Genomic DNA, 26,343 nt, shown 5'->3' on the forward strand with positions numbered 1-26,343 from the left:
GCTCTGCTTCCCATTTAACTTTCGCTTTGAATGACACGACCAGGGCTATACTTTTTTTTGCTCGGCTCCTTTCTGAAGGCTGTAGGACGAGTATCATGACTAACGCTATGCCTGTGCTTTGCTTGCTTGTAAATGTTAGTTTCCTTTGGCTGTGTCGCTTGTGGTGACTGAATCCAGCTTCCAGCAGACTGCTTATGTGGGAAAGTCCGTCTCTGCTGTCACAGATGACTCATCACAGAGATGGGTTTTTGTTGTGCATCCGTTCAGGCAGAGGGTTGTGTTTTGGTTTTTTGGGGTTTTTTTGTTTGTTTTTTTTTAATAAGGGCTCTGTCCTTCCGATGCAAAACACTGCAAGGAGAGCTGTCCAGTTGCAACCTTTCTGTACAGCAAATGTGCTCTAAAGAGGAAGGCAATCAGCTTTATGGTGCATGAGGAAATGGTTTGAATTTCAGAGAGGGAGATATATGCAAATGTTAGGGAAAGGTTTTAAAATTGTTCGGTCACTGCAGTAGACTGCCAGGGGAGATTGTGGAGTTTGTATTGTTAGAGGTTTGCTAACAAAAAATGTTAGATAAACATCAGTTAGGAGTGGCTTAAGGAAAGCTGATACAGACTTGGAGCACTGAGAGTGAAGTTGATGTTTTGAAGTCTTTTGCAACTTTATTTGCTGTGATTCCTATCCAAATTGCTTTTAATAGGCCCTTTCTAGATCTTCTGCTAGATTCTGAATTGCTGTTCGCTGTTATGTTCTTTTCTTAAATGAAAATGCAGGCTTATTTGTGGGTAACATTATGCCAACAGAAGAAGAGGATCAGATGGTTTAAATATCTGTCCTGTTCATAGGTTTCAACTAACAGGTTTTGTTTTTCAGCAAAGTTTGTGTTCCACTGTAAAGGGCGCATGATGTTAATATACGCTACTGAACCTTTCATTTGCTTTCCTTACGTGTGGCAAGATATGGTACAGTAATTGAGCTTTGTATCCTGTATATGTAACTGAAGTATAAAGAATGGTTTAATTTCTTAGTCATGACCAATTGTGTGTCGCCCCATGAAACCCAAATCAAAAGCTAGTTGCTGAATATTTTATCAGCAACAGTTTTGTCTGGTACATTGATCGCAGAAACCTTGCTACCACCAATACAGCATTACATTAGAGCTTAATGTCTGTCTTATCCTCCCTTTTATCATTAACAATAGATGTTGTGTTCCTCATAAACCACTGTCTTTATACTTCCCCCTCCATTATTTTCTCTTAAGTTTTCCTTAAGCAGGGATCCATCAGACGTTCCTTCATGTTGCCTCGCTTAGTTTTTTCTTCTCCCTGTGTAGCTTCATCTTAGCCTTTGACATAGAGTTTCTCCTCTTACCATGAACGCCTCACCCTCTTTCCTTATGACTTTGTTTTTCAAGTTGATTTCTCATTAAATTTATTCTTCAGCTTCTAGCCTATTTGATCATCATCTGCTAATCCCCATTTCTGTTTCTGAGAGAAATGATTACTTCTGTTTGATTTTGCCAGTCATCTGATTACTGAATCTCCAAGTCCATTTCTCATGACTGCCACCTCTTCATCTCATTTATGATAATGCACCTACCTGCGACTGGTTTGTTGAACCAGGCAGATTTCTTTGACATCTTATTCCTAACTCTTATTTCATACTCAATTATCCTTTTCTTTTTTTTTTCCCCCCCCGAATGTAAACTTAGCTTTGCAGGCAAATCTAGAGCTCTGCCTTAGGCTTTGACCTGTATCTCTTCCCCTGCAGAATCTAAAGGTTTCCAGAGAAAAACTGATTAGAATTGGCATGTTTACCTTTGCTCGGCATTCTTGCCTGCTACTTACAGTGATGGATTTGTGTTTTCTGTCTGCTTTTTCTGCCTGTAGCTGCTTAGCCTCACCCCAAAGCCCCATTCATGATTTTTTTCTGGTTTAATTCAAAATTTCTGCGTTTTACCTCTTGCTGCCATCTTATTCTCTTCCGAATTTTATTCTGAGTTACTATCCTCTATCCTTCAAGCTGACAATCAACTCTAGTCTGTTTCCCTTCTTTTCCAAACTGAAGAGAATAATTTACATTTGTGTCCTCTTTCTTTGTACGAAATTCATTCCAGTCCAGGTTCTGTGCTCTGCTGAAATTGCCTTCATTAAGATATCTACAGGCTCCTTCTGGCCAAATTGCAAGGATTCCCCTCCTTTCTTACCCTCCTTGATCTCTGCTGCTTTTGATACTATCTGCAATCCTTGAAAAACCACTTGATGTCTTATTCTCCCTGGGCTTCTGTAATACAGTACTCTTGTTCTTCACTGCCTTCTAATCTCTCATTATTATTTCTTCTCTTCTACTACTGTCTGTGCTTGTATTTCCAGTCTTTTTCCCTCTTCTGTTAACTTATCTACTATTCTACCATATTTTTCAACTTGAACTGTTATGAGTGATGTTATCTTAATACAGCCATACCAGACTTTCTTCCAGGTGTGCTCATTCTTTCCTGTTGTTCCAATACTTTTTTACCTGTTGAGACACTTGAATCTGGAATACTTCTTTCCAGTTTTGGTTTTTTTTTTCCATTTTGGTCTTATTCCATGCTCGCATGAAGTTCTTTCACTTCCCCTGGTGTAGTATCTTCTGTGATCTGTACTTGTTCTTTATTGTCACAACCACAGTTCTTGTTTACCTATTCCTTTTTGGTGTTACAACTGTGTCATCCTCTTCGTTTCTTTAGGGGCTCATGCTATTCTCTACTTATTTAGATGGATTCAAGCTGTATTTTTTTGTGATTGCTGTGTCTTGGCTCTCACCATCTTGAAGCTTGAGCTTGTTGGGAAAACCTTAGGCAATGTCAGCTGCATCTTACAGTTGTTGTCTTAGAGCAGTCTTCGGTAATTATCACAACCAGATCCTCCTAACACGTCTTTGAACTGTAGTTGTTTGGTGAACGTGTGCTGACCTGTATGAGATAGAAGCCTTGTAAAGGACAGGAGAAAAAATCCACCTCTGTGTATCTCCGGTCTTGCAGTGCTGTTGGTTGTCAGTACCTTCAGGTAGTTTCAGCCCACTGTCCTCCTTTGCCATATATTTATCATGAGCTTCTCAAGATGGGTGCTTCTGTCTAGGTGCATCTCTTCCATCATGGATCTTCTGTGCGGCAAAGCTTAAAAAGTTTCTACTCCTTTTTGACACAGGTATTTTTTTTGTTTTGCTGTTTTGGAAATAATCTTCCTGAATGTTTGGATCTTTTGAGCAAATGGTGCTTAAGCTATGAGTTGATAGAATAATCAAATTTCTTTCAAATCTTTATTTTCTTTAAAGAAGAGAAATGGAATTTGCAGTTGAGTTGCAATACTTTCTTCCCTTTCTTTTCATTCTTCTTCATCATCTTCATGGTATTTTTTGCTATCTCACAGCATTTGTCCATTATAAAACTGGATTTGCAGGAGATAACTGTTGGAGTTAATTTCTCCTATGTCACTGTAACTGTTAGGCTGTGCAGTAAATCTGTTTGAAGTAATCCATACAGGTTTTGGGGTTTTTTGGTGTATTTTTTTAAGCAAGTGAACTTACTTTAAGTGTAACTTGGATTGTTCCACTCATCTAGTTTATAACACAGCTTCACAAATTTTACATTGTTATATCTGAGGGGACAGAAATTTATACTTCAAAAAGGGAACATGCTGTGGGAGGAAGTGGGCCTTAAACGGCTTTCTCTTGGAGTAGTTGTGATACAGAATCTGTTCTTCTTTCCTGCTCTTCTGCAGTTGAATTGAAGTGGCTGATAGTAGTTAAAAGGCATTTGCTTTGCAAGATGCTGTAGGAAACAAGGCAATTAACTGAGGTCTTCGTGTTGGTGTTGGGACTGGGAAATAAGGTGTGTGTTCGTTTATTTTATCCTTACAGCTTTGTATGTTAGTGGCTTAATCCAAGATATGTGTGAGAGAAGCTTGAAATCTTGCTGGAAGATGGAGGCATGACTGGAACAAACAAAACTCATGTTATTCTTGGTGCATTTAGTGGTGGCCTTGGTTTTTACAAGACTAAAAGAACTTCCCATTATAAGAGGAGATGAAGACAGGTCATTCATTAACTTTCCATTGAGCATTTGCTGTCAAAACAACACAGAATAAATGCAGAGTTCCTAACTTTTAAAAAAATTTCATAGTTCTGATGAAACATCTCTTCTGAGCTGTTATGGATGATACAGATCATTAGTTGTAGTTCAGCCATATCTTCAGTTGTCAGAGGTTCTTGTGCAGCCCAATATAGGAGACATCAAAACATGGCCCTTTCATTGTGGGTGTGACTACGATCATGGAAGACAACCAGCTGAATAGCAGTGTGGATGGGCAGAAACAGAATGAGTTGTGAATTCTGCTTCTATGAGCTAGGAAGATTGATTTCCCTTTCAACACATTGACAGTAGATGAAGCTTTCATTCTAGCCTCTGGCAAGCAGATACAGTATGAAGGATGAAGCAGGATCCAAGAACAGTGTTAATGAGTCAGGCATCTCATGAAGTTGTTGACTACTTTTTTGTATTTCTGGTCTGAGAGCTCTGTTCATTTGCTGTGAAGTGTGAGGTGTCCTTTTACAAATGCTGTCACAAGCAACTGCACAACCTGTGCAAATAATTCCTTTTGATCTTAATGTAGAAATAAATATTTCAACTACATAGATACTTTTAAGTACTCTTTCAAATTCATTGATATTTTTTCACTGAGGACTAGCTCCTTCTGAACTTTACATTATCTTTCAGTTGTGTCACATCTTGAAAGTTTTAAGTAGCACATTATTTCCTTTGTCAGGTAACTCAAAGATTGACTTTTTTTTTTTTTTTTAAAGCACTTCAAGAAGTGATAGTTTGGATTAAGAACAAGTAAGGGACATTGCATCCCTACAAGACATTTTTTTGATAAAGTGGCAACAGTTTGGGGAAAGATTGATTATCTTGCATTGTTAAAAGTAAATGGTAAATCCAAAGCTGTTATTGTAATCTAATTGACATGTAGAATGCTGTCAGCCATCAGACTTTTAGGTTAGTAATTGTGAGGGTATAGTCAGTATTATTCACCTGACTGCTTTTATTTTCATTGTGAAGAAATGACAATTTGTTATGTAGTGAAGTTGTTAACTGTCTTTATGCTGTTGTCTCTAAAGGTGAGCTTTGCACTAACTATGCATGCTTTTTTTTCATTTGGTCTGACTATTTTTGTCCCTTTGAACTTACCTCATGGTTTCTTTTGTGAAAATCAAAACTTGCAAACCAACTTGACAGAAATTCTGTCTTTGTTATTTTGTATTTGAATCTTTGATACTTGAAGGAGCTGTTGGAAAGCTGTGTGAATCTTACGCTTTGTTTCTAAAAAATGGTTATGCAGAGTGTTGCTAGGTGACTTCTACCCACTGACTAAACTTGATTGCTAATTTTTACCTCTATTTGATGAAACTATACTGAGAGACTTTTTGTGTAGAAGATTTAGAGAACTGGTCTGTGTTGGTGAATATATAATAGGAGTCTTTTGAGTCTTCCAGCTACTTTAAAGTTTCACAGATTTATGAATTAAATAAATTTTATTGCATTGATTGGCCTCCTGTCCCTAGGCTCCCTCTTTTTGCTGGTTGGGTTTTTTTTCAATCTTCAAGGTAAGGAAATTTTCTTCTGTGGAATGAAAGTGTACAATTGTGTGACAACAGCCTCAAGAACATCTGTATACATATTTAAGGAGAGAAAAGGGTCAACTTCATTTTGAAGTTCAGCTTTACAGTCCTAAGATTAATTTTCTCCCCTTCAATATGATTTTGACACCCAGTGTGCAATGCACTGCAAGTATAGGAGATGATTGCAGTATATAGGAAGTCTGAAATTTCATATTGCATTTTCTAGATGTTGCTATTTTAACCAGTAATATTGCTAGAATATGGTGGAGGGCCATGCTGAACAGACCATGGTGACTTGTGCCTGATGTCATCAATAAATGTGATGTAGTTAAGCAGCTGTTTACAGCAGAAATGAACTCTGTCCTGTTTTGTTTTGTTTTAAATTGAAACCACTCTTGCTGCTCTCCAGATACATTATTTGACTGAGGAAGAGCATGTTGTATACATATCCGTAGAAACAAACCAGGAAACTCATTGGAGTATGTTGTTCAAGGTCATGGTAACCCTGTCCTGGGAATGTGTTGTCAGACTTCCCCTAGTTTGCTATGAAAACCTGCAAAATAATTGCCTACTTACAAAGAAGTATGCTTATGTAATAAGCTAAGGGCTTGACACTTCCCTTTCTATTCTTCTCCTGTCCTTTCTTCCATAAATCAGCTAGAGCCTTCTTAGTGTTAGTTCCTGTTAATCTAATATGGTTTCAACATCCTCAAGCACTGCTCTCTTACTGTAATCCTGAGTGGTTTTCTTTCTTGTTATGCCAGAATTCTGGACCTGTAAGTCAGGATTTTGTATTTAAGCAGGTATGTAAGCTCTTCTCACCCCCCACAAATGTAAGCTTAAAGCTTTTCTGATCTTTGTTAGAGGAAATGGGGAAAAAATGTTCTGGTAAGTTTTTATTATGCGATGACATCCTTTAAATGTAACTGAATTTGGCTATTGACTTCTCAGTTTCCAACACAGGTCTTTTGTCTTTCATACACAGTGACATGGAGGAATGCACATGGCCAATGTATGCAACAGTTAGTTCATAGTCTTGTGCCACAAGGACTATGTTTGTGTTGACATGTGCAAATACAAGCCTCTAACCTCACAGAACCCTCCACCAGTCCTTTGCCTTTGAAAGGTAGGAAGTTCTGCAAGGTTGTAAATGCAATACACAAATACATAATTTTAAATTGACAAACTCATTTGAATGTAGGATGCAGTTAGAAAGAATACTTAGCAAACTGCTATGAATGTCTCTAGTAAGCGGCTACATTGTTATTTTTCACAGCAGTACTGTGCAGGCCATGAGCTATTGAAGAGCTGTGATTTTTTTGGTCTTGAATTCTGGCTTTAGACACTATAAAAGAGTGAAAAAATTCTTTTGGAGAAAATTACTCATCACACAGGAAGAGAGTGCAAAGAATGGGGCCAGCATTTTCTATGGAATGTCCTTCATCTTCTGTGGAGACCACTAACTGGGCGAGTTCTACTCGTTGGTTTTTTTTTTTCTTCTCCTAATGTCATGTGATAAAGCTAACACATTTGGAAGCAAAGTGTGTATTGTAGTTGGACAGTGTTTTGCTCTTGTCCCAAAAACTGGATTCTTCACCTGGTGTGCAAAGAACCAATTAACACACAGAGTGAAGACAGTTGTATTTATTACGTGGATGTGCATGCACAGGTGCCTGTCCCCAAAACTACGATTATTTATACACACAATCTTTACATATTCAATACACTGATACATATCTACTATGCGAATGGTCATAATCTCTACGTTTAGCATGTAAATTAGCATGCATGCATGCCTAGTTTGCCTTCTCTGCCGCCATCTTTTGAGTTTTACAGTAGGTGGTCTGAGTGGGTGGTCGCGATCTCCCCCTGCTGGAATTACTTTTAACATAGTCTACTCCTAATTTGGGAGACACGGCAGTTCATCGCAATTCGTTGTCTTGACTTCTCATTAATCTTACCTAGGCTTCTGCTTTTTGTCACACGTAAACAATAGCGGATTGTTTCAAGGTTAATAATTTATTTCTACCATTATTCTAATAACTTATTATTTGGTTCTACAGTGTGATACTGGTTATAAAACAAAACTCTGATTCTGAGCTGCAGATCATATGAAAACTTTTTTGTCTTTTATCCTTTTACATTACTAGTCCAAAGTTTGAAAATATTTTGTAATTTGGGACTTGCAGTCTACTAAGAATAAAATCTGAGTATCTGTTAAACAGGTTGATGTATAATTAGAAAATTCAGTGTGATTAAGTAACTTGATAGGTACAAAATATCTTCAAAAGTGAACGGTTGCGTTTGGTTTTTCTTTTTGTTTTTTTATGACTGCTTTTTATTAAGGGTTAAGAACCACCAAAGAAGTACCAAACATGCATTGAAATGGATATTTTAATCCCCTGAAAAATATTACTGTGATATTTATAAAGTGTCCTTATTTATTGCTGCTTTCAAGTAAGTACTTAGCTTGTAATGAAGAAAAGAAACAGTAACTTGTCATGGTTTGAGCCTGATGGGCTACTGAGCACCACACAGCTGCTAGCTCACCCTCTTCCCCTCAGGAATGGGAAGGAAAAAATAAAGGGCTGGGGAATTGAGATAAGGACAGGAAGGAGTAACTCACCAAATATGGGGCAAAAGACAAACTCGTTAGGGGAAGACAAAGAACATCAATTTGATTCAGACACTAACAACAACAACAACAGTACTTAACAGAGTGGGACAGTGAGAAGCATTAGCCCATCTTAAAAACACCTTCCCCCCACCTCTCCCTCCTGCCCCAGGCTCAGTTTTTGTTTCCAGTCTCTCTACCTCCTCACCCCACAGTGGTGCAAGGGGCAGGGGATGGGGGTATGTTATCAGTCTGCCACTCCCTCCTCCTCAGGAGGACTCCTTGCATTCTCCCTTGCTCCAGTGTGGTTCCCCTCTCATAGAGATGGTCCTCCATGAACCTCCATTGTTGTGAGTTCTTCCCATGGGCCACAGCTGTTCCTGTGCTGCTCTGTCATGGGTCACCCCTGCATACTGCAGTCCTCCCAGCGCTGAATGACAATAGCAGGGGCTGCTTCTTCCCTCAAAGTTGCAGCATCCTTCAGATGCAGCTGCCTGCCTCAGTGTGGGGTCATCCACAGGCTGCAGGTCAGCATCTGCTCCACTGGTGACCTCCATAGGTGGCAGGAGGGGTGGCCCTGCTGTCTCTCCGTGGGATACAGAGGGGGGTTTCTTCTCCAGTGCACTTCTCCCCTGACTTGTGGAAAACAGACTCTACAACTCAGAGTTATAAAGCAGGTGTGTTTACTCCGGTGCCAGGGTGCAAGGGGATTTCTCCACAAAGCTTGCACACCCACCACACATTTTACCAGAAACTTATAGAGTGTGGATATACATATTCATTGGATTGCATAACACAAATATACATATGCATGAGTAAGGCTGGGTTAGTTCAAAAGCTGGTGTCAGCAGTTTATGTTATCCTTGCGCCTGCGTATTGCCTCCTGGGGGGCGTCTTCGGGGGTCTTTGGGAGGAAGGCTTGTCTTTCTCACCTTGTACTTTTCCCTGGAGCATGCGCATATTCTCTTGGCCAATTTCTTGAATATCAAGAGTGTTTTTCAGCTGGTTTACTCATTCTATCTTATCTAAGGGAACCAATGGAACTTCTACCATCCGTATATGGCTATCTTTACTCATTACCAAGACCCAACTACTTAGAGCACATCTGTTTCCCAAGGACAAAAACATGATACTTTGCTGAACACTGCAGTTCTTGGTAGATTTTCACAGTAAACTGCTTTGTTTTGATGAACACAGTAGTCCTTCGTAAAATTCCACAGAACAGTCTGGGCAAGCAGGAATCTTAGCAATATTCAAAAATACTATAAGTAATACTATAAGTTGCTGTAAGTAAATAAGTTGCTAAGCAGTTTGCTATAAGTAAATAAGTCTCAAAACAAGTAATCATTTCTCTGTATCACCCCTTTCCTCTTGCTTTCTTCTGCTGACCTCAATGTTCACACAGATGTTCTCACAACTCCTCCTCCCAGGTTCCCCTTCTTAAATACGTTATTGCAGAGGCATGGCCACCATCCCTAATTGCCTTGGCCTTGGCCAGAGGCAGGTCCGACTTGGAGCTGGGGGAGCTTCAAGAAGCTTCTCACAGGGGCCACTGCTGTAGTCCCCTTCCCCACTACCAAAAACCCCTACCACATAAACCCAGCATATTACTAAATACTTCTGAGGATTAAAAACTGGCCTTTTATTTGCAGATGACCTTATTTCTAAAATTTCAAAACCTCAGCAAGTGTGCTGATCTTTTCAGCTCTTTATTTAATCAGCTGTGTTATGTTTCAAGATAAATATTTAAGTTGTAGACTGAGGTGGAAGCATTGTAATAAAGCAGTTTTAGAAGCGATGTTTAGTAGGAGTTGACTAGAAAGATGAGTGGAAGATGGTATACAACACAGCATATATGAGATTCATAAGTGAAGTCTCCACGTATGAGTTTTCAGGGTAAACATTTTTATATTACACCATCGGTAATGTTGTAAGTGCTGTCTTATGTGCTCTTAATTTTGTTTACATTATGTTGAAAACTTGTAAATGCTGTGTGTAGAGTATGAGAACATCAGTGCAGTAGCAGGTGTGAACACAGGGAATTGGTTACACGCTTAGTCTCTGAAGACAAGCAAAGTATAAATTCATTACCCTTTGGTGGATAACTTTGAAGCAGTATTACACCATCAGAAAACTTTTCCTAGCAGAAACTCTGAGTTTCATGCTTATAAAGAGCAGATGCATCTTTTCAGTGGACAGGGCGTGGGAGAGCACATGGTGATGTAGTCAAATGAGAACATGGGTGCTTATATGTAAAGTACTGGCATGTGGCTCTCAGTAAAATCCAAAAGCATGATTAACATCTGCTTTGCAGTACATTGAAAACTAAAGCATTTTGGAATGAGAATGAAACAGAAATTCCACAAAACCAGGCATTAGACACCATTGTGATTTGCATGTTCTGTGAAGTAGTCCCTTTTGCTCAGAGGCATTTGGGTTTGTTATCCAGTGGATGGTGTCTTGATGAAGAGCACTTGCAGGGAACAGTGTGTATTGTCTTGCACTCTTTCTAGAGACAACTGCCACTTGTAGCTGTAATAGTATTACAGTGACCAGCTCACCTGCTCCTGGAAATAGGAGACATGGCTTTGGTTCTGTTAAGTCTGGGCAAATTCAAGTGTCTGCCTCCCATGAGAATGCTATCATCAGCAGGCTCTTTGGGGTAGGAGCAATACTGCCCTTCCTCAGAGGTAGATCCAGGACAAGTCTACACTAAGAATTTTTTTGGCGTGTTTATGGAGATATTTTTATTGATAGAGCATATTTTATTCTTCCAGGGAACTGGTATAGTTTAGTAGAGTGAAAGTCTGGGTTTGCTGGTGTCTGTTCCTCCTCTAGTAATGGAGGCATACCAATAATTTGCTGTATAATCAATCAGCATGAACCGAAGATAGTTTTAACACTTCAAGACTTTGTGTTGGATGCTTAAACAGAGTGCATTCACCACATGAAGATTTTTATATAGAGAGCTATTTTACTTGAGCTGCTACTTGTGTTATTAGAAGTGTACTTGTGTGGGAAAATGAGTGTGACTTTTTTGGGGGTTTAGGTTTTTTGGGCTATTTTAGGAACAGTGTCATCCAATCTTCACAGTAATAGAAGACCCTAGAATAATTATAGACTTCATTCTCCCTAGAGGTAACAAACACAGACCTTCATATTGGCATTGTCAGGGACTGTAGGCTTGTTTATCTGTGAAGGTGTTAGAAAATGTCCACGTGTTTTACTTCCCTCTCAGTATGAATTCCTTTATGCAGTGTATTTAACACGTTAAAAGCTGCCTAATGCTTTTTTTTGAAAATGTGAAACTTGCTAATTTTACATTCTGATATTTCATACACTTGTTCAAATCAGTCATTATCTACTAAGTTGTCTGTGTATGCAGGGGAATGCTCTGTTTTTCATTAAGTAGTTCCTGATTCATGTTTATAGTGAAACAAACCTAGTCAACACCTGTAATTTGTATCATGTATGTTTTAACCACTTTGTGGTCAAAATGTAGTTCATATGCAGTATACTGGTCATCTTACCACAGTATAACATTCATAATGAGATGAATGGCTGGTAATTTAGTTTGATGTCGAAATGACTGCAGCTGCTTATGGAATAGGGGACTTACGTCTTGGTTGTAGGGTTAAGGTTAGAGTGATCTAGAAACATCCTAAACTATTAATGCTTGGGGTCAGGACTCCTTTCCTCTTCCTCTTTAGGCTCTAGAGTTAAGACCTGTTCAGAGGTGGAAGAAGTTTCATTAGGATGATACACAGTGCTGCTAGTTCTTCTCTTAACTGAATAGTGTAGAAAGGCGTGCCATGTCTTGGACAGAAAAATGCAGAAAACAGAAACAGAAAAACTCTCTGATAAACTGAAGAAACTTGTGTTGGAAACATTTTGGTAAACTAGTGAATTACGGTTCCTCTTTTTCATATGTGGTATGCTTCATGGTAAAGGCCAGCATGTGATTGGGACTGTTCTTTAGCTTGTGAAGATAGGTAAAATAAGTAAGGAATCAGCTCCTTAAATGGTCATTAGGAAACACTGACAAATGTTTCAAGAACTGTCTTTTTTGGCAGTGTGGGGATGTTTCAATAGCATGTGAATCATACTTTTAAACTTACCCTGCAGGACAACTTCTCAACTGTATGACTTCCTGGTAGCAACCTCTTTAACCTGGCTTGCCTGTTTCCCAAGGAGAACTCAAGAGTAGACTATGCCTTACATGTCATTTTGTGGTGTGTATAGTGTTGCAAATGGACTGACCAGTTCTGAAGCATTGAACTTGCACTGTAGGTGTAAAATGACTGTATTATATATTCACTGTGCTATTGGAATAAACTGAATGCTATTCATACAATCAGCTGAATCTCTGACACTTTTGTCAGAACCAGCCTTCATTCTGGAAAGATAGGTTCTTCAGGACTCAGTGGCAGTTTCCCACAAAAGATATTGGTCAGGATGAGTATCCTTTTTTTGCCTCTAAGGACTGCTTATTAATGCTGTGTGCACACTGTGGCTGTTTGTCTCCTATGTAGATAGATAGCTACACAGTGATTTCTGAATTCCTTGATTTACATATACAAACAGCAGTCATTTCTGTTTACTCTCCTGTATTGAGCTACAGTCACATGTACTCTGAATCCCGATGTTAATCAAGTTGATAAAACAACACAGAATTGAAAGGGGACAGAGTTAGATGAATGTGGTTCTTAGGATGTGGTTTTATAACAAATTATATTAAACTGCCATATCAGTAATAATATCCCTGAGAATTTTTAAAAGTACAATAAAAACTATCCTTTCATTTAAAAACAAAAAAACCCTAAAATACTTGCAACCCAGAATTTTCAGTATCTTCTTATCATTATTGAAACTGGTTAGAAATTATAACAATGACTGTTCCAAGTTTTTCTACAGTGACTCTCTGCAGAACAAAAAACCTAAATTAATTAAAGGTATTAAAAAAGTTAACTTGTATAATCCTTATGTAGTAATTTAAACTGCTGGTAATTTAGATTTGAAAAAAAAATCTCGGGCACAGATCATACACATTTCATTGCTTCGGGAAACTATTTGTTGTTCTCCCCCTCCCCAATAACTCTTAAAAATCATTGATCCAATTTAGCTAACTTGTCAGTGATTGCTAATTTAGCAGTGATAGTTGATTGAAAGGTTCTATTGCATTCCTGTGAGCTTATTGAAAGACTGAGGTCAAACCATTGTCACAGAGAAAGGGGCGGTAACAAAAGCTGAGTTATTCTTAAATATCAGAAAACCTAAATGGGAAGAAAAAAAAAAAACAGAAATTGTTCCCACTGCATGAAGAACTATGATCAGAACTTTACCTTTGTTAGATATCAGAGGACCTGATTGTGCTGTGCAGAAAGACCAGAGGAAATCGTTCTTAGCTAGTTCCATGGCTTCTAGAGCTATTGATTCGGTTTTTAGCTAGGTTCTGTGCTTAAAAAACAAAATAAACCTATGTCCCACTGAAAAGAATAGTCACAGACACCATTTTGAGGTGTTCAAACAGGAGTTCAGATATTCATGCTAGTGTTTGTAATTGACAGCCTAACAAAACAGGTCTGTGAAAGGAGATGCATCTTAAAATTTTCTTAAATTTTGTAAATGATCTTAGGAAATCTTTATAAAGGATGTGCAGTTGCTGTCATGAATGAGATATTAAAAACTTGGAAGGTGGATGTAATACAGAAGGGAGACTAAGGACCAGAAGTCGTTAAAAATTCAGCGTGCATTGGGGAGGGGAGAGTAGTGGATGGATTTATTTTGTCAATTTATCCAGTCTTTAAGAAAAGGTCAAATAATGAATGAATGTAAATGGTGAAAGCAGTGGTGAAGCTTCTGTACAGTAAGTCTGTGTCTGGCAGTACTGTAACCCACCAGTTAAACCTACAGAAGTTTTAGAAGTAGGACGTGGTCTGAAAAGTCACATCCTTAAAGCATGGTATGAGCTGCTGAGGGGGGAATGGGCTGAATGCTGAAGTACTTGAGTATTCTAGGGTCTGAAAAAACTTTGTAAATCTAGGCCTGATTGTTTAGACCGATGAGTCAAAATGCCATGTTTTGTATTCAGTATTCAATAGAAAAAAACCTGGCCATTTCTAAGTGTAGAAAATACAAAAGCTTATTCTCAATACCTGCAAATGGAAAACTGGATGTTTTGCAGCATCTTTGTCTTGTATTAGAAACAGGTTGAAAGAAAAAAACAAACTAAACCAAAAGAATTTATTGCTTGTTAGGAGGGAATGTCAAAATTATTTGTGCACGTCTCTGTTTAAAAAATGTTTCAACTTTTCTGTCTCATTTTCTGTTATTTTTGAAGTGGAACTGATTGAAACTTAAATGCCAAAGTAGAAGAATATTGGGTCACTATGTTTCATCTGCATGTAAGATTTTACTAACATTACTTACAAGGAGGGGTAATGTGGTGGTTTAGCCCCTGCCGGGGTCTGAGACCACGCGGCCGCTGCCCCTCCCCCACAAAGGCAGTGAAATGCAAAGCCCCAAGACTGAAATAAGGAAAGGTTTAATACAACAATGCAACAGCAACACAACCAACAACAACAATAACAGTAATAGTGATAGCAATTAACAGAGCAAAATAGCTACCAAATACAGCAGTGAGAAGCACGATGTACAAAACCACGAGTGCACCGAGCTCCGCGCCAGGAAAATGTGACCTGCCAGGATGTGACCTCCCGTCAGCATGGTATCTGAATAACCTGGCTAGAGCTCCCCCCCACTGCTGGGGAAACTTAACCCTATCCTGGTTAAACCAGGACAGGTAATGAGCAATTTGTCCTGAATGTGGACCTTCCAGGAGTTTGGAGCACCTGCACTTGGAAGCCTTCTCTTGAGCCAGAACAGCACAGCTCATGTAACTGGTATCTCATGAAGTTTAATTCGGTTTGGCTTTGCTGGCTGTGGACATTGCTTTAAAATTTTGTCTTCTCTTTGCTTTCTTAACACTGTGTATGGTAGTTAGATTAGCAGTTTGCAAGACTGCTCTTCCTCATGACTATTGAGTCTTCCTATAGGATTTTGATGGGACATCCTTTGTCTGAGGTGACTTCTGAGACTTGTTTTGGGGTGAAAAATATGAGGGTTGTATTAGTTTGTTCTGGTTTGGTTTTATTTTTTGCTCTTAACTACCTGAATGAAGCCATGACTGTATCCTTATAACCTGTGTGTTCATATGCAAATTGGAATAGTCCTATACTCTTCAGTTGCTATCTTAAACTCACTGGCTGAAATAAAGCCTAGAGTCTAACCTCTCCCTGCATCTCCTTTTCATCCAGTGGATGTTAGTGAGGCCAATTACTCACTGGGTTCTCTTTAATTCATCCCATCTTCCTCAGCAGTAGCTTCATTTTTTTCTTCCTGAAACATACAATCTGATCACCACAAGATTTTAGGATTTCTTTCTCTGCCTTTCTCATGATGTTGCAACATCCTCTGTTGATGGCAAATTCTGTCTTTGCTGCTTACCCACAGCTTGATTATCCATACATATAATACTGCAGATGTTCTTTACTTGGCTTCTTGCTTCAGTCACATCACTCCCAAACTGTACATTGCCCGAGACATTTTGTGTTTAAAACAATTCCCTGTAACTCCTTGCATCTGTAGCCTCCTGCTGATGTGCCGTATTTTTACACTTTTTTTTGCTCTTATGCTCTGGTGGGGCAGGTGAGGGCTTGTGTGGTAGTATCCAGTACAGCTATTGCACTTCACAGTGAAAGTGGTAACCATTGGTTTTGTGCTATGCTGATACCTGTAAGGTAGTATATTACAGGATGTGGAAGAGACATAAATTCAGACCTGCTGTTTGGTGCTGCAAAGGTATATTTTGGAAGTGGCAGGGAGAAAGACATGGGGGGGGGGGGTGGGGGGTGTTCTTTGTTTATTCTGAAGGGATTGGATGCAACTAATACCAAGAAAATAGCCCCTTTTTATTTTTGTGTTTACATACAAGTAGTTTCTGTCTTGGACCATGTAGTAGTTCTGAATTCAACTAGAAGAGCCAACAGCTAATGTTTTGGCATTCTTCACGCTTCTCTTCTGCAAGAGAAAGCCTAACTTTAAACATCCAACTTTCTAGGTGTGGAATTAAGATGTAATTATAAAATCGTGCTGCAGCCAACAGTTCTGATTTGTTTTTGAGAAACATTGAGTTTGCTAAGTCTTCTGCAAAATGGACAGATGTAAACTTCTGAACACACTCATTTGGGTTCTTGCGTAACTCTTAAAAAATCAACACAAAAGAGCTGTTATGGGCAGGAAAAGTGTTCCCAACCTGCAAGTTTGTCTTGGAGAGACAGGCTCTTTTGCGTGCTTCCACTCTTGACTGATAGTGCTGCTGTGCTGATAGATTCTCTGTGCTGTCATAACAATGCACAGGTAGTCCTGTGCTTTGTTAATGACAAGAATATCCATAGAGAGCAGAGCATAAATTATGAAAACACTGTTTTAAGAGAAAACTTAAAATGAATCAAATAATTTCCAAAAATATTCTCTTTCCTCTAGGTTATCTAGCTTTCTTGCATCAGCAAATACTGAAGTCTCTTAATCTGTATGGAGGAAAGGCTGAAATCTGTAGAAGTGGTGATTTAGGATTACAGGCAAAGCATGTCTGCTAAAATTTTATGGTGCTTCAGTTACAACGGAGACAAAGCATAGTTTCCAGACTGCAGAACAAACAACGTTTGTTAGACCTTATGTTGGCCATAGATCAGCAATTTGTGTTGCCCAATCACGAGTATCACTGTCTAAGGTTGTAGAGTGGACAAGGAGTGGTGAGCAGTCACTAGAGAGGCATAGACACCAACATCAAAGATGAGGATGAAGGACTGTAAAGCTATGGAAAAAGATTTAGTGGGAATCCAGAATACAAGGAAACAACTGAAAAGGAAACAGCAGATAGATAATGGCAGCTAGCTTGGGTTGTAGCAAGGTCTGGAGACAGGCTACTGGAGAAGGGTGTTGTTCTAAAGATGTATAATTTCATACCATGTTAGTTTGCTAGGTGGGAGGTTGGTAAGTATCTAGTGCCTTTTGAGTTGCTTCCAAGCATACTTTTTGTTTAAAGTACCTTCCTCTTTTTTTAAATTATGTTTTGGAGCTGAGTAAAAACTATGGACACAGAATGAATTCCTCATGTGTAACCTTCTAACTATGTGCTACAACATGGCATTTAAAGTTTCTTTTTGACATATAGATTGCAGTCCACTGAGTAAATAAAATGGATTACTTATGGTAACTGTGACTAGTCAGACAACCTAAATCTGCCAGAGCCATTCTAGAAGATGTGGCTTTTAAAAATCCTATTAAAAGATTTTGTTTGCAGATGGTACAGAGAGGATTAAAAAAACCCAACAAAACAAACCACACTATGTGATGCATCTTACTGCTTCTTCTTTTGTGAAGGGCATCTTACTCGTAAGGTGCAGCTATAGCTGAAATTTATCTCTACTGTTTGTAAAGAAAAGTAAATAGCTAAAGAATCCAGAGTTCTTGGAGTGGATTTAGGAGTAGGAAGCATGAAGTTTACATATTTTATGCAATTATTATTATGCTAATTATAACAATATAAATGACACAATCTTGTTGCAAATGCTAAGTTTGAATAGTGTGTTAAAGTGTGAACCACCAAGATCAGAAGACAGTTTTGTTGAATGAGTGTAGTAGTGCATAATGTGACCTTTTAGCAGCTCTCACTAATGATTATTTGAGTACAGTAAGAAGTTTGACTGTTCAGAACTCAGAGTGAATTTGCACAGTTTGAATTAAAAATATAAATATAACATCTGCAAGTGGAACTTCCTTAATACAAGACTGCAGAAGCAGCATGGAATGCCCTGATGCTAAGCCAGACTACTTAGAAAACTTTTCTTTTTGAAACATGGTGCATGCAGGATTTAATTTATATTGTACTGAGTTTGTAGTTTTCTAATGGTAGTATTTGAAAAGGTTGCTTTGTGCTTGTGAATTAGCAGAAACCAAAGTCATAAATACCAAAACAACACCTTGCTAATATCACATGAGTTACATGCTATAGCTTTTTTTGGTAAAAATCTGCAAAAACATACTGGAGGTAAAAGCTGTTGACATTTCATCCAACCATTCTGTTTTAATTCAGTACTGACATTTGCTATCTTGTCAACAAAGTGTTGAAGACACTTCAGAGTCTTGAGAGAAAAAAGAAAATAAAAATTTGAATAGGTTACTACTTGTGCTGTCTCTGAAGAGAGCTGTTCTGTATTCTCCCTGTATCAGTCTTTCTTCCTCAGGTATGAAAACTGTGTGCATTTTTTGAGTCTTAGTAGACATATGTGAACAGTTAGTATTTGGGAACTAATTGAAAAAGCTTGTCTGTGTAACTGTATTTTTAAAAGTACATATAATTAATATTTTTGTTATGATAAATTCTGATACGGTGGTTAGTTTTGTGCTATAGCCAATGCTCATTCTTTTCTTAAAAAACATTTTGCCTAGATGGCAAATGACTGTTTTTAACAGACTTTAATTATCTTAGCAGTGTATACACCTGTGAAATTTTACCTCATGAGCAGTAAACTATTTGAATTGCTTACAGCTGCCTCTTTATACTTTGCAATAGAGCTGCCATCATTGAGTATTTCAACCTTTAAGTACATGGCTTTCCTTTCTGGCACCTGGGCAATACCAACTAGGGATTTCTTTGCTGAAATGTTAAGCTCAGGTGTCTTTTGGTGGGTAGAGAACTGTTCCTTTAACAGCAATTTATTACCTCCTTTCTATGTGCACTTTACTTGTGAAACCTGCCAATAGTGTTTTAAAACTTAGGAGCTGTTGAAAAGTTTAATCTTTTATCCTCTTAGAAAGCAGGTTACTGGGAGGTAGCTGTGGAAGACTGCAATAGCAGATATTGTTGACTGTATGCCATTAGCTTCTCTTTTCTGTTAATAAAAAAATAAATGAAAATAACCTGGTTTGTGGATAAATACCTGTAAATTCCTGTACAAATCACCTATTTTCTGGATAAATAATTCTTTGTCAATCTAGCTTTCAGTGGAGGCACTTCTTTGAAGTGTCTTTCATGAGCCTTACTCAAGTTTTTTCACCAAGCTGCTTCAGCTATGTTGGGAGTTTAAAGATAACTCCTGCTGTATGTTAATGTCCTGAAAAATAATTTTCTGCCTTTTTCTATTATGAGCAGAAGACAATTTTAGAAAGTGTTGTTAACCTCATCTCTCTCTTCTCACACAAGAGCTCCAAGCGAGAGTGGAAGCCTCTGGAGGACCACAGTTGCACAGATGTACCATGGCTGCTCTTATTCATCCTCTTCTGCGTAGGAATGGTGAGTAAAAAAAGGATTCTGAAGAGTTAAGAGTTTGAATTCATTAGGAAGAAGTTTTAAGACCTTCAGTAACTCACTGGGTAAGGTCAGGGTATACTGGCATGGCAACCGTCACCTGTAGAACAGAATTGGGTGGGTATTAAAGGTCTTTGGTGGGGATCCATGATTTATTGTTTGTGCCAATTGTTGCTCCAGCTCCTCTTCCCCTGATACTCCAGTTTCATTTTTAAGTTATTTTCAGCATGGTGAGGTATCACTGGATTCATACTCCTTATGGGACTGTGGATGTCCCAGAAATAATAGCTTTGAGTCTGGCAAACCATTCTGTGAATCACAGTAGACTTTTTGCTCATAAACAAAGATTTGGAATATTAAACCGTTGACTTTTTTTTTTCTTGGATGCTTAGTAGAAGCACCTACTATTAACAACCATATTAGTAATGGTAAGATCTTCCTTTCCAAGTTATCCCAGCTTTGTCCTGTGTGATGAAACCATCACCTTTTTCAAGACAGACTCACAACACTGTGCACTTTATATTAAAAAACCCAAACCTCCAAAAGCTGCAGATCAGTGAAAACTAGAAATACACTTCTTTTCATCTTGTTTTGTTTCATGGACCTACGTATGCTGTTCTTCCTGAACAGAATGTCTGTCACTGTCTTGTACTGCCGTGTTGCAAGCAGTAGCCCTTAGGAGTTTGGGACTTCTGTGCTGTCAGCTCTCTTTTCCACTGTCCCTTGTTCTCTGGTCTTTGGAATTACTCCACTGAAAAATTTCTTTTTCTTTCCCCAAAGTGTTTATCATTGGCTGTGCTTCAACAACAAAGATGATAGTGTTTTGTTTAAATCATACGGATCATGTATGATTTAAACACTGTAATGTGAATATCTTGAAATTGTAAAAAGCACAGTACTGAAACAAGCACCTCTTTTTTTTTTTTGTGGTTGTCTTACTACCTTTGTTGATGTTCCCTGCTTACTCAGTCTGTATGTACCTCTTCCCCAATTATAAATTAGTCTGCTGTGTGTGAGTGTCCTATATTTTCCTGTCTAAGCAATATGATATACAGAGCAGTTATCCTATTGGGTCAGATGCCCTGTTAGTAGTTCTAGGTGACTTCACTTGAAGGGTCAGGTACCGTGATGGGTCAGGAGGACGTAGCTGCACTGTTGTAAATTAGCTTAGATAGGGAAGAATTGCATGATTTCCCTTACCCTGTCTGTAGGGAAAAAATTACTGAACCAGCCAAGAACCTGAGTACTGTTGTATGTGTCATTTACAGAATAGTAAGGGATCCGAGAAGTTGAAAGTGAGTGCTGGAAATCAGCTTTAATTATTACTTGTGATATCCTTTTGCTTATTTTGCCCTTGTTTTCACTTTGAGTATTAAGACTATAAGTGCATTAGTGCATGGGCAAGAGAAAGATAATGACCAGCTTGCTGTCTGGAATTTCTCTATAGAGTTAGCATGTCCGTAAGAAAAGGTCACTCTTCTGTATCTTCAGACCTTTAAAACCACCCACAAATTAACTGTTCCATTACAACTTCATTACCTGTTGTCATCATCTCATGTGATCCTGTTGCTGCTATCTGTTGCATTTGTCTCAGCTGGTAATTCTGCTTCCCCTTCTCAAACCTTCACTTGCCTCATCTGTAAAAACAGTTCATTGATGGAGTGAGCTGATGGTTCACTTCTGCCTGTCAGTGGTGTTGCTAGAAAGCTAATGATTCTTTTGGACAAGTCTCCTGTTCGCATAATCACTGCCTTGATACTGATTTTGCTAGTGAAATATCTCTGAAAGTTCACAGCAAGACCTGCCTGACATTGGGTATTTTCCACATTACTCTGAGCCATTTTGCATTCTCTTGCTCTGTGTCTTGTTTCTTTCCTGCATTGGAACCCAGCATCTGGAACCATAGTGGCCTTGACCTGGTCACTTTCTTTAGAGGATTTTCTTAAAAGGAACTTACGTCAGAAAAGCCTCTTCATTCTAGCTTATCTTTGAAAGCACATAATTTGAAGGAAAAAAAAAAATCTTAAAGCAAGAAGATCTGGACTGTCTGGAATCCTCTAAGATGCATGCTAACCCTTGACAACTCCAGCTTGGCTTGTAGCTCTCCTTCACTACCTGCCCTTGGCCTCCCTTCTGATTCATGCACCACTTGCTGACAGTAGGAGTCTCAAAAAAACACCTACAAGATTCTTAACTATGCTGGGATAATATGCATGTGTTAGATGTCTGAATCCTCTTTTGGCTTGCATTCAATTTTATAATTGCACAACAGTTCTCTATGGATGGTCCTTGTCCTTTCCTTTTTCAGTCTGAAAGAATTTTTAAAGAACCTCTGCTTAGAAACAAATGAATTGAAGTGACTTTCCCAGCTGTCAGAGTATTACTAAACTGTGGGGTTTTTTTCTCCTCCAGGGTTTTATCTGTGGCTTTTCAATAGCTACAGGAGCAGCTGCAAGACTGCTTTCAGGATATGACAGTTATGGAAATATTTGTGGACAGAAAAATGTCAAGGTGGAGGGAATAGTCAACAGTGGTCTGGACCTCACACACAAGAAGTGAGTATGTGATTCAGTTGCTTCATTCAGTAAACCAGGAAAGGCAAAACCTTTCTTCCTTTGAGAGTGGTTTTCAGTAAAATGGGAAAAGAGATATGCTGATTCCTACTTGTCCTTCTCCACTCTTCTCACCTAGAGAACAACAATCTTTTATAATAACCAGCAACAGTACTTGGAGAGTATATGTTGACAGATGTGCAAGCAGTATGAGTACAGCTAAGACATTGAGGAATTTCCCTTTCTTAGCATCATCTTCATGTAGGAGATAGTATCAGGCCTCTGAAGAATCTTGTTTGTTAGAGTTTTAGATATGACAAGTATTCTCAGATTTGGGAGCAGACCTTTGATATCTATGTAGGCATGGTTTGCTTTTGATATTCTACGCTCAGTTTCTGCCACGGAGTTTAGGAGGATATGGGATATATCCAACACATTAAAATGAGACTTTAAAATTTAAATTGTAAGCAGAATATACGTAAGTGGCTTGTGGAGAAAATGCACAAAACTTTTAAGCAGCATGCAGCTCTTGTTAAGCAGTGTCATGTTAAAATACATACTTACAGATCAGAACCAGCGCAGATATTTCCTATCTATTGTGCAGAAAAGCATCATACTGCAATAGTAGTATTGGAGCTGAGTAACAAGAATTCTGAACTCTCAGGTTGAAAACCTGTGAACGTCTGTTGAGGTCTGTCTGCCAGTCAGTGCTCAGAGTGCATCTGTACAACTTGGGTGACTTTAGAAAATAAACTATTTAGTCTAACCTTAGAACTGTGGTATTAATTGACAAAAAAAAAGATGTTTCCTTCACTGTTGATCACTTCAAAGAACTAAAAAGTCTTTCATTTCTGAGTATGGTAGCCTTTTACTTCACACTTTACTTTCAGACTGACAAAAAATCCATAATTTGCATGTATTATTTTGGAAGGATTCTTTCCTAAAATCTGCTTATTTTGAGTTGCTATACTGTTAGATTTCTGAATATCTGATTTAAGATTTAATGTGGCTAGGTAGTGTGTTGCTAGAAGAATCTGAGTTAAATAAAATAGCCTGAAACATTTACAGATTTCTTCTGTCAAAAGAATAATTTCTTAATCTAATCACAGCTTCCGGGAGGCTTGAAAGGCTTAAAACTTATGCAGCATGATTTTTCTACTTTTTTATATAAATATTTTAGCGCTTTCTAAAATCAGATGTATTCAGTCCAAAATTGTCATTCTTGTGAGATGTCCTGGTTTAGCCAGGATAGGGTTAAGTTTCCCTAGCAGTGGGGGGAAGCTCTAGCCGGGTTATTCAGACACCATGCTGACGTCATGTCCTGGCGCGAGCGCGGGAAGAATCGCGGGAAGAATCGGTGATCGTGTGGGTTGGTGCAGCCGGTTCTCTCACTGCTGTATCGGTATATACTTTGCTCTGTTCATTGTTATCACTATTACTGTTATTGTTGTTGTTGTTGTTTGCTGCATTGCTGTTGCACTGCTGTATTAAACCTTTCCTTATCTCAGTCTCGGGGCTTTGTATTTCACTCCCTTTGTGGGGGAGGGGCAGCGGCCATGTGGTCTCAGACCCCGGCAGGGGCTAAACCATCACATGAGAGAAAATACAAATTTTAAAATTATAATTTTAAAACTTACCTTTAGAAATAAATGGTGTCTGAGTTTGTGTGAAGGTGAAAAAACTCAGCTTATTGAAATGTAACAATTAATAGTGTAATAGTCTCCTACATGTGACAGAAATGAGGCCATCATGAGGAGAAACATTACCACTGCTAAATGATTTCCCCTTGTAAGGCCAGGATCGAAAGACAGCAAATAAAAATGGAGGCTATTTTTAACAGATTTAATAGGCAGAGCCCGTTGCTTGTCAAAGTCTTAATAAGGTTCGAAAAGATTGTGTTTTTCTAATACAGGCGTCATGGCTTGAGGCATGACCTAAGGAAATGAATGGATACCCTCATATGGGATATCATCTCTATTTGGTTAAACAAGAGAGAAAAACTTCTACCAAGGCAGATTATTCTGTAACTACTCACAGTGAAGTGCCTGGTATAGTCCAGGGTACCCACCTTTGGAAGAGGCCAGTTCTTACATAAGCGAGTGATCCTTCCCACTTTCACACTCTATAGCTTTTTAAATTTGCTTGGCAATTTTTCATAAGCAACTATCTGCTCTGCATCTGTCTCTAGCATATGGAGGTCCTGCAGTGTCTGAGGTGCAGTCCATGGGAGTATTCATGCTATTTTATTGAAGTACTTTTAGGACAGACTGTAAAAATAAACTCTTCTTCCTGCCTGTACATTTCAGTTTGTGTAGAGAAAGAAAGGGCTTTAAGCTCTGGTAATATGAAGTTATTCTTATTTCATTCTGCTTGGAGGGTAATTCTGTCTTCATTTCCCAGTCCAAGGCAGAAAAGCTAAATCATCTGTAAAAATAACATTTTCTTCCTTGTAAATTGCAGCAACCAATAGGCACTGTAATGAGGAAGTGAAATGGATGTGGTCTGTGTGGGTATGGAAATCTGGGTGGTAAGGGTGAAGAGCAGAGTTCTTTCAGGGATATGATTTGATCCATGTGCATCAGATACGCTGAAACCAGTGAGGCGAAGGGGAATTTTAAAGCCTGGTCTCATCAACAGTGAATCAGGCATCTTTTTACAAAAAAAATACAGTACAGGTTTAATAGGCTGTGCTTTAGAGTCAGACACAGGATTATAGTTAGCCCTGGCAGTGAATTCTCATTAAACCTATCTGTTTCAAACAAGCTCCTTGCTTTTCAAGTTCTGGCAGTTATAAGGGGGTTAAAAAATGACCTTTTGTTTGCAAATACCATGGCAGCCAAATAGAAGTCTGTGAAATGCTAGTTCAGTCTGATTTTTTGATCACCAGTATGTAGCTGCTTGGACAGAATTCAGTTTGTACTGTTCACTCCAGTGTGAGATGTGCATGTGCCACTATAGAGAAGAGTTAGAGTGGCATTCCACTTTAATAAATGCCTTTGACTCAGGGAAATGGTTGGGGTTTAGGCAGTGGGAAAACCCAGGAAGAGTTTGCAGCAGGCATACAGAGAATTTGGTTGAGTGAAACTGTGTATACCCTACCCATAATTTGTTTAGAGTGAGTGTGATCACTTAATTAACTTCTCCATTATTGTGATAAGATACTTCTAGATCACAGCAAACAGTTCTGTAAAGTACTCATTTGTAAAAAGAGGTGCCTTGAGGGCTGACAGAAAATCGGTAACACTGGCAAACGTAAGAGTGTACCAAATACCTAAAGGTAAGATAGGCTTGTTCATGTGATCTGTAATGCTTCCAAAATCAAGGTATAGTGTACAAAATGATGATGCTTTGTCTTCCTGTTTTTGCAAGGGAAGAGGAGACCGCTGTATTTTTCATAGGCATCAACAGGTAATAGGACACTTGTCTAGTAAGTTACCAGTCAGAAGCCAAAGTTGTTGATGCTTTTTTTTTTTTTTTTCTTAACCTCTGGTCATTTTGAAATTATGTTTTCAATTACTTGCCTAGAAATCTGGATTTTTCTTTTGGAAGTGAAAACAAGAAACACATTGCAATATAAGCTCAAAATAGTAGTAAAGCATAAGAAAAGTTATTGTATAGATCTGTTAAAAAAAAAAAGTTATGATGCATTTTGAAAAGTTGTAGTGAGGTTTATTTTGAATTACATGCCTCGGGATGGACAACTTGACCTTATTTTCAGAAACCATGGCTTTTCGAAAGTTAAATAAACTCTTCCCTTACTTTTTTTTATGTGTAGGAATCACCTTAAAATTAAAGATTAATTTAAAATTTGTTACTTTTATTACGGTGACAGGAGGAAGACATTAAAAATTACATGCAGTTATTTTTACTCAAGTAACCTTTTCATCACGCTGTATTTGAGAGGTTCTTTTAACAAACTGATTTTCAGAAAAGTGGATTGTTAAGATCAAAGAATCACAGAACCATAGAATGCTTTGGGTTCAAAGAGACCTTTCATGGTCATGTATTTCCAAAACCACCCCCCCCGCCATGGTCAGGGACCTCATCAACTAGATCAGGTTGCTCAGAGCCTCATCCAACCTGACCCTGAACACTTCCAGGGAGGGGGCAGCCAAACTTCTCTGGGCAGCCTGGTTCAGTGTTTCACCAC

At 38.5% G+C, this 26,343-nt stretch overlaps 1 protein-coding gene across 5 annotated transcripts in view; it reads left to right on the plus strand.

The window, feature by feature from the left end:
- SLC44A1 (solute carrier family 44 member 1) overlaps nt 1-26,343 on the plus strand; it is a 76,210-nt gene that overhangs the window by 1,388 nt on the left and 48,479 nt on the right. For 3 of the 5 annotated variants that reach the window (XM_074811657.1, XM_074811658.1, XM_074811661.1), the window contains exons 2-3: nt 19,537-19,626; nt 22,054-22,196. In XM_074811657.1, coding sequence (XP_074667758.1) covers nt 19,537-19,626; nt 22,054-22,196 — 233 coding nt within the window. Of the gene's footprint in view, nt 1-15,152; nt 15,173-18,426; nt 18,578-19,536; nt 19,627-22,053; nt 22,197-26,343 lie in introns of those variants that run through there. The other 2 variants (XM_074811660.1, XM_074811659.1) reach the window with 2 other exon arrangements.

This window comes from Strix aluco, chromosome Z (assembly GCF_031877795.1).
Source record: "Strix aluco isolate bStrAlu1 chromosome Z, bStrAlu1.hap1, whole genome shotgun sequence".
In the NCBI taxonomy this organism is placed as follows: domain Eukaryota; kingdom Metazoa; phylum Chordata; class Aves; order Strigiformes; family Strigidae; genus Strix; species Strix aluco.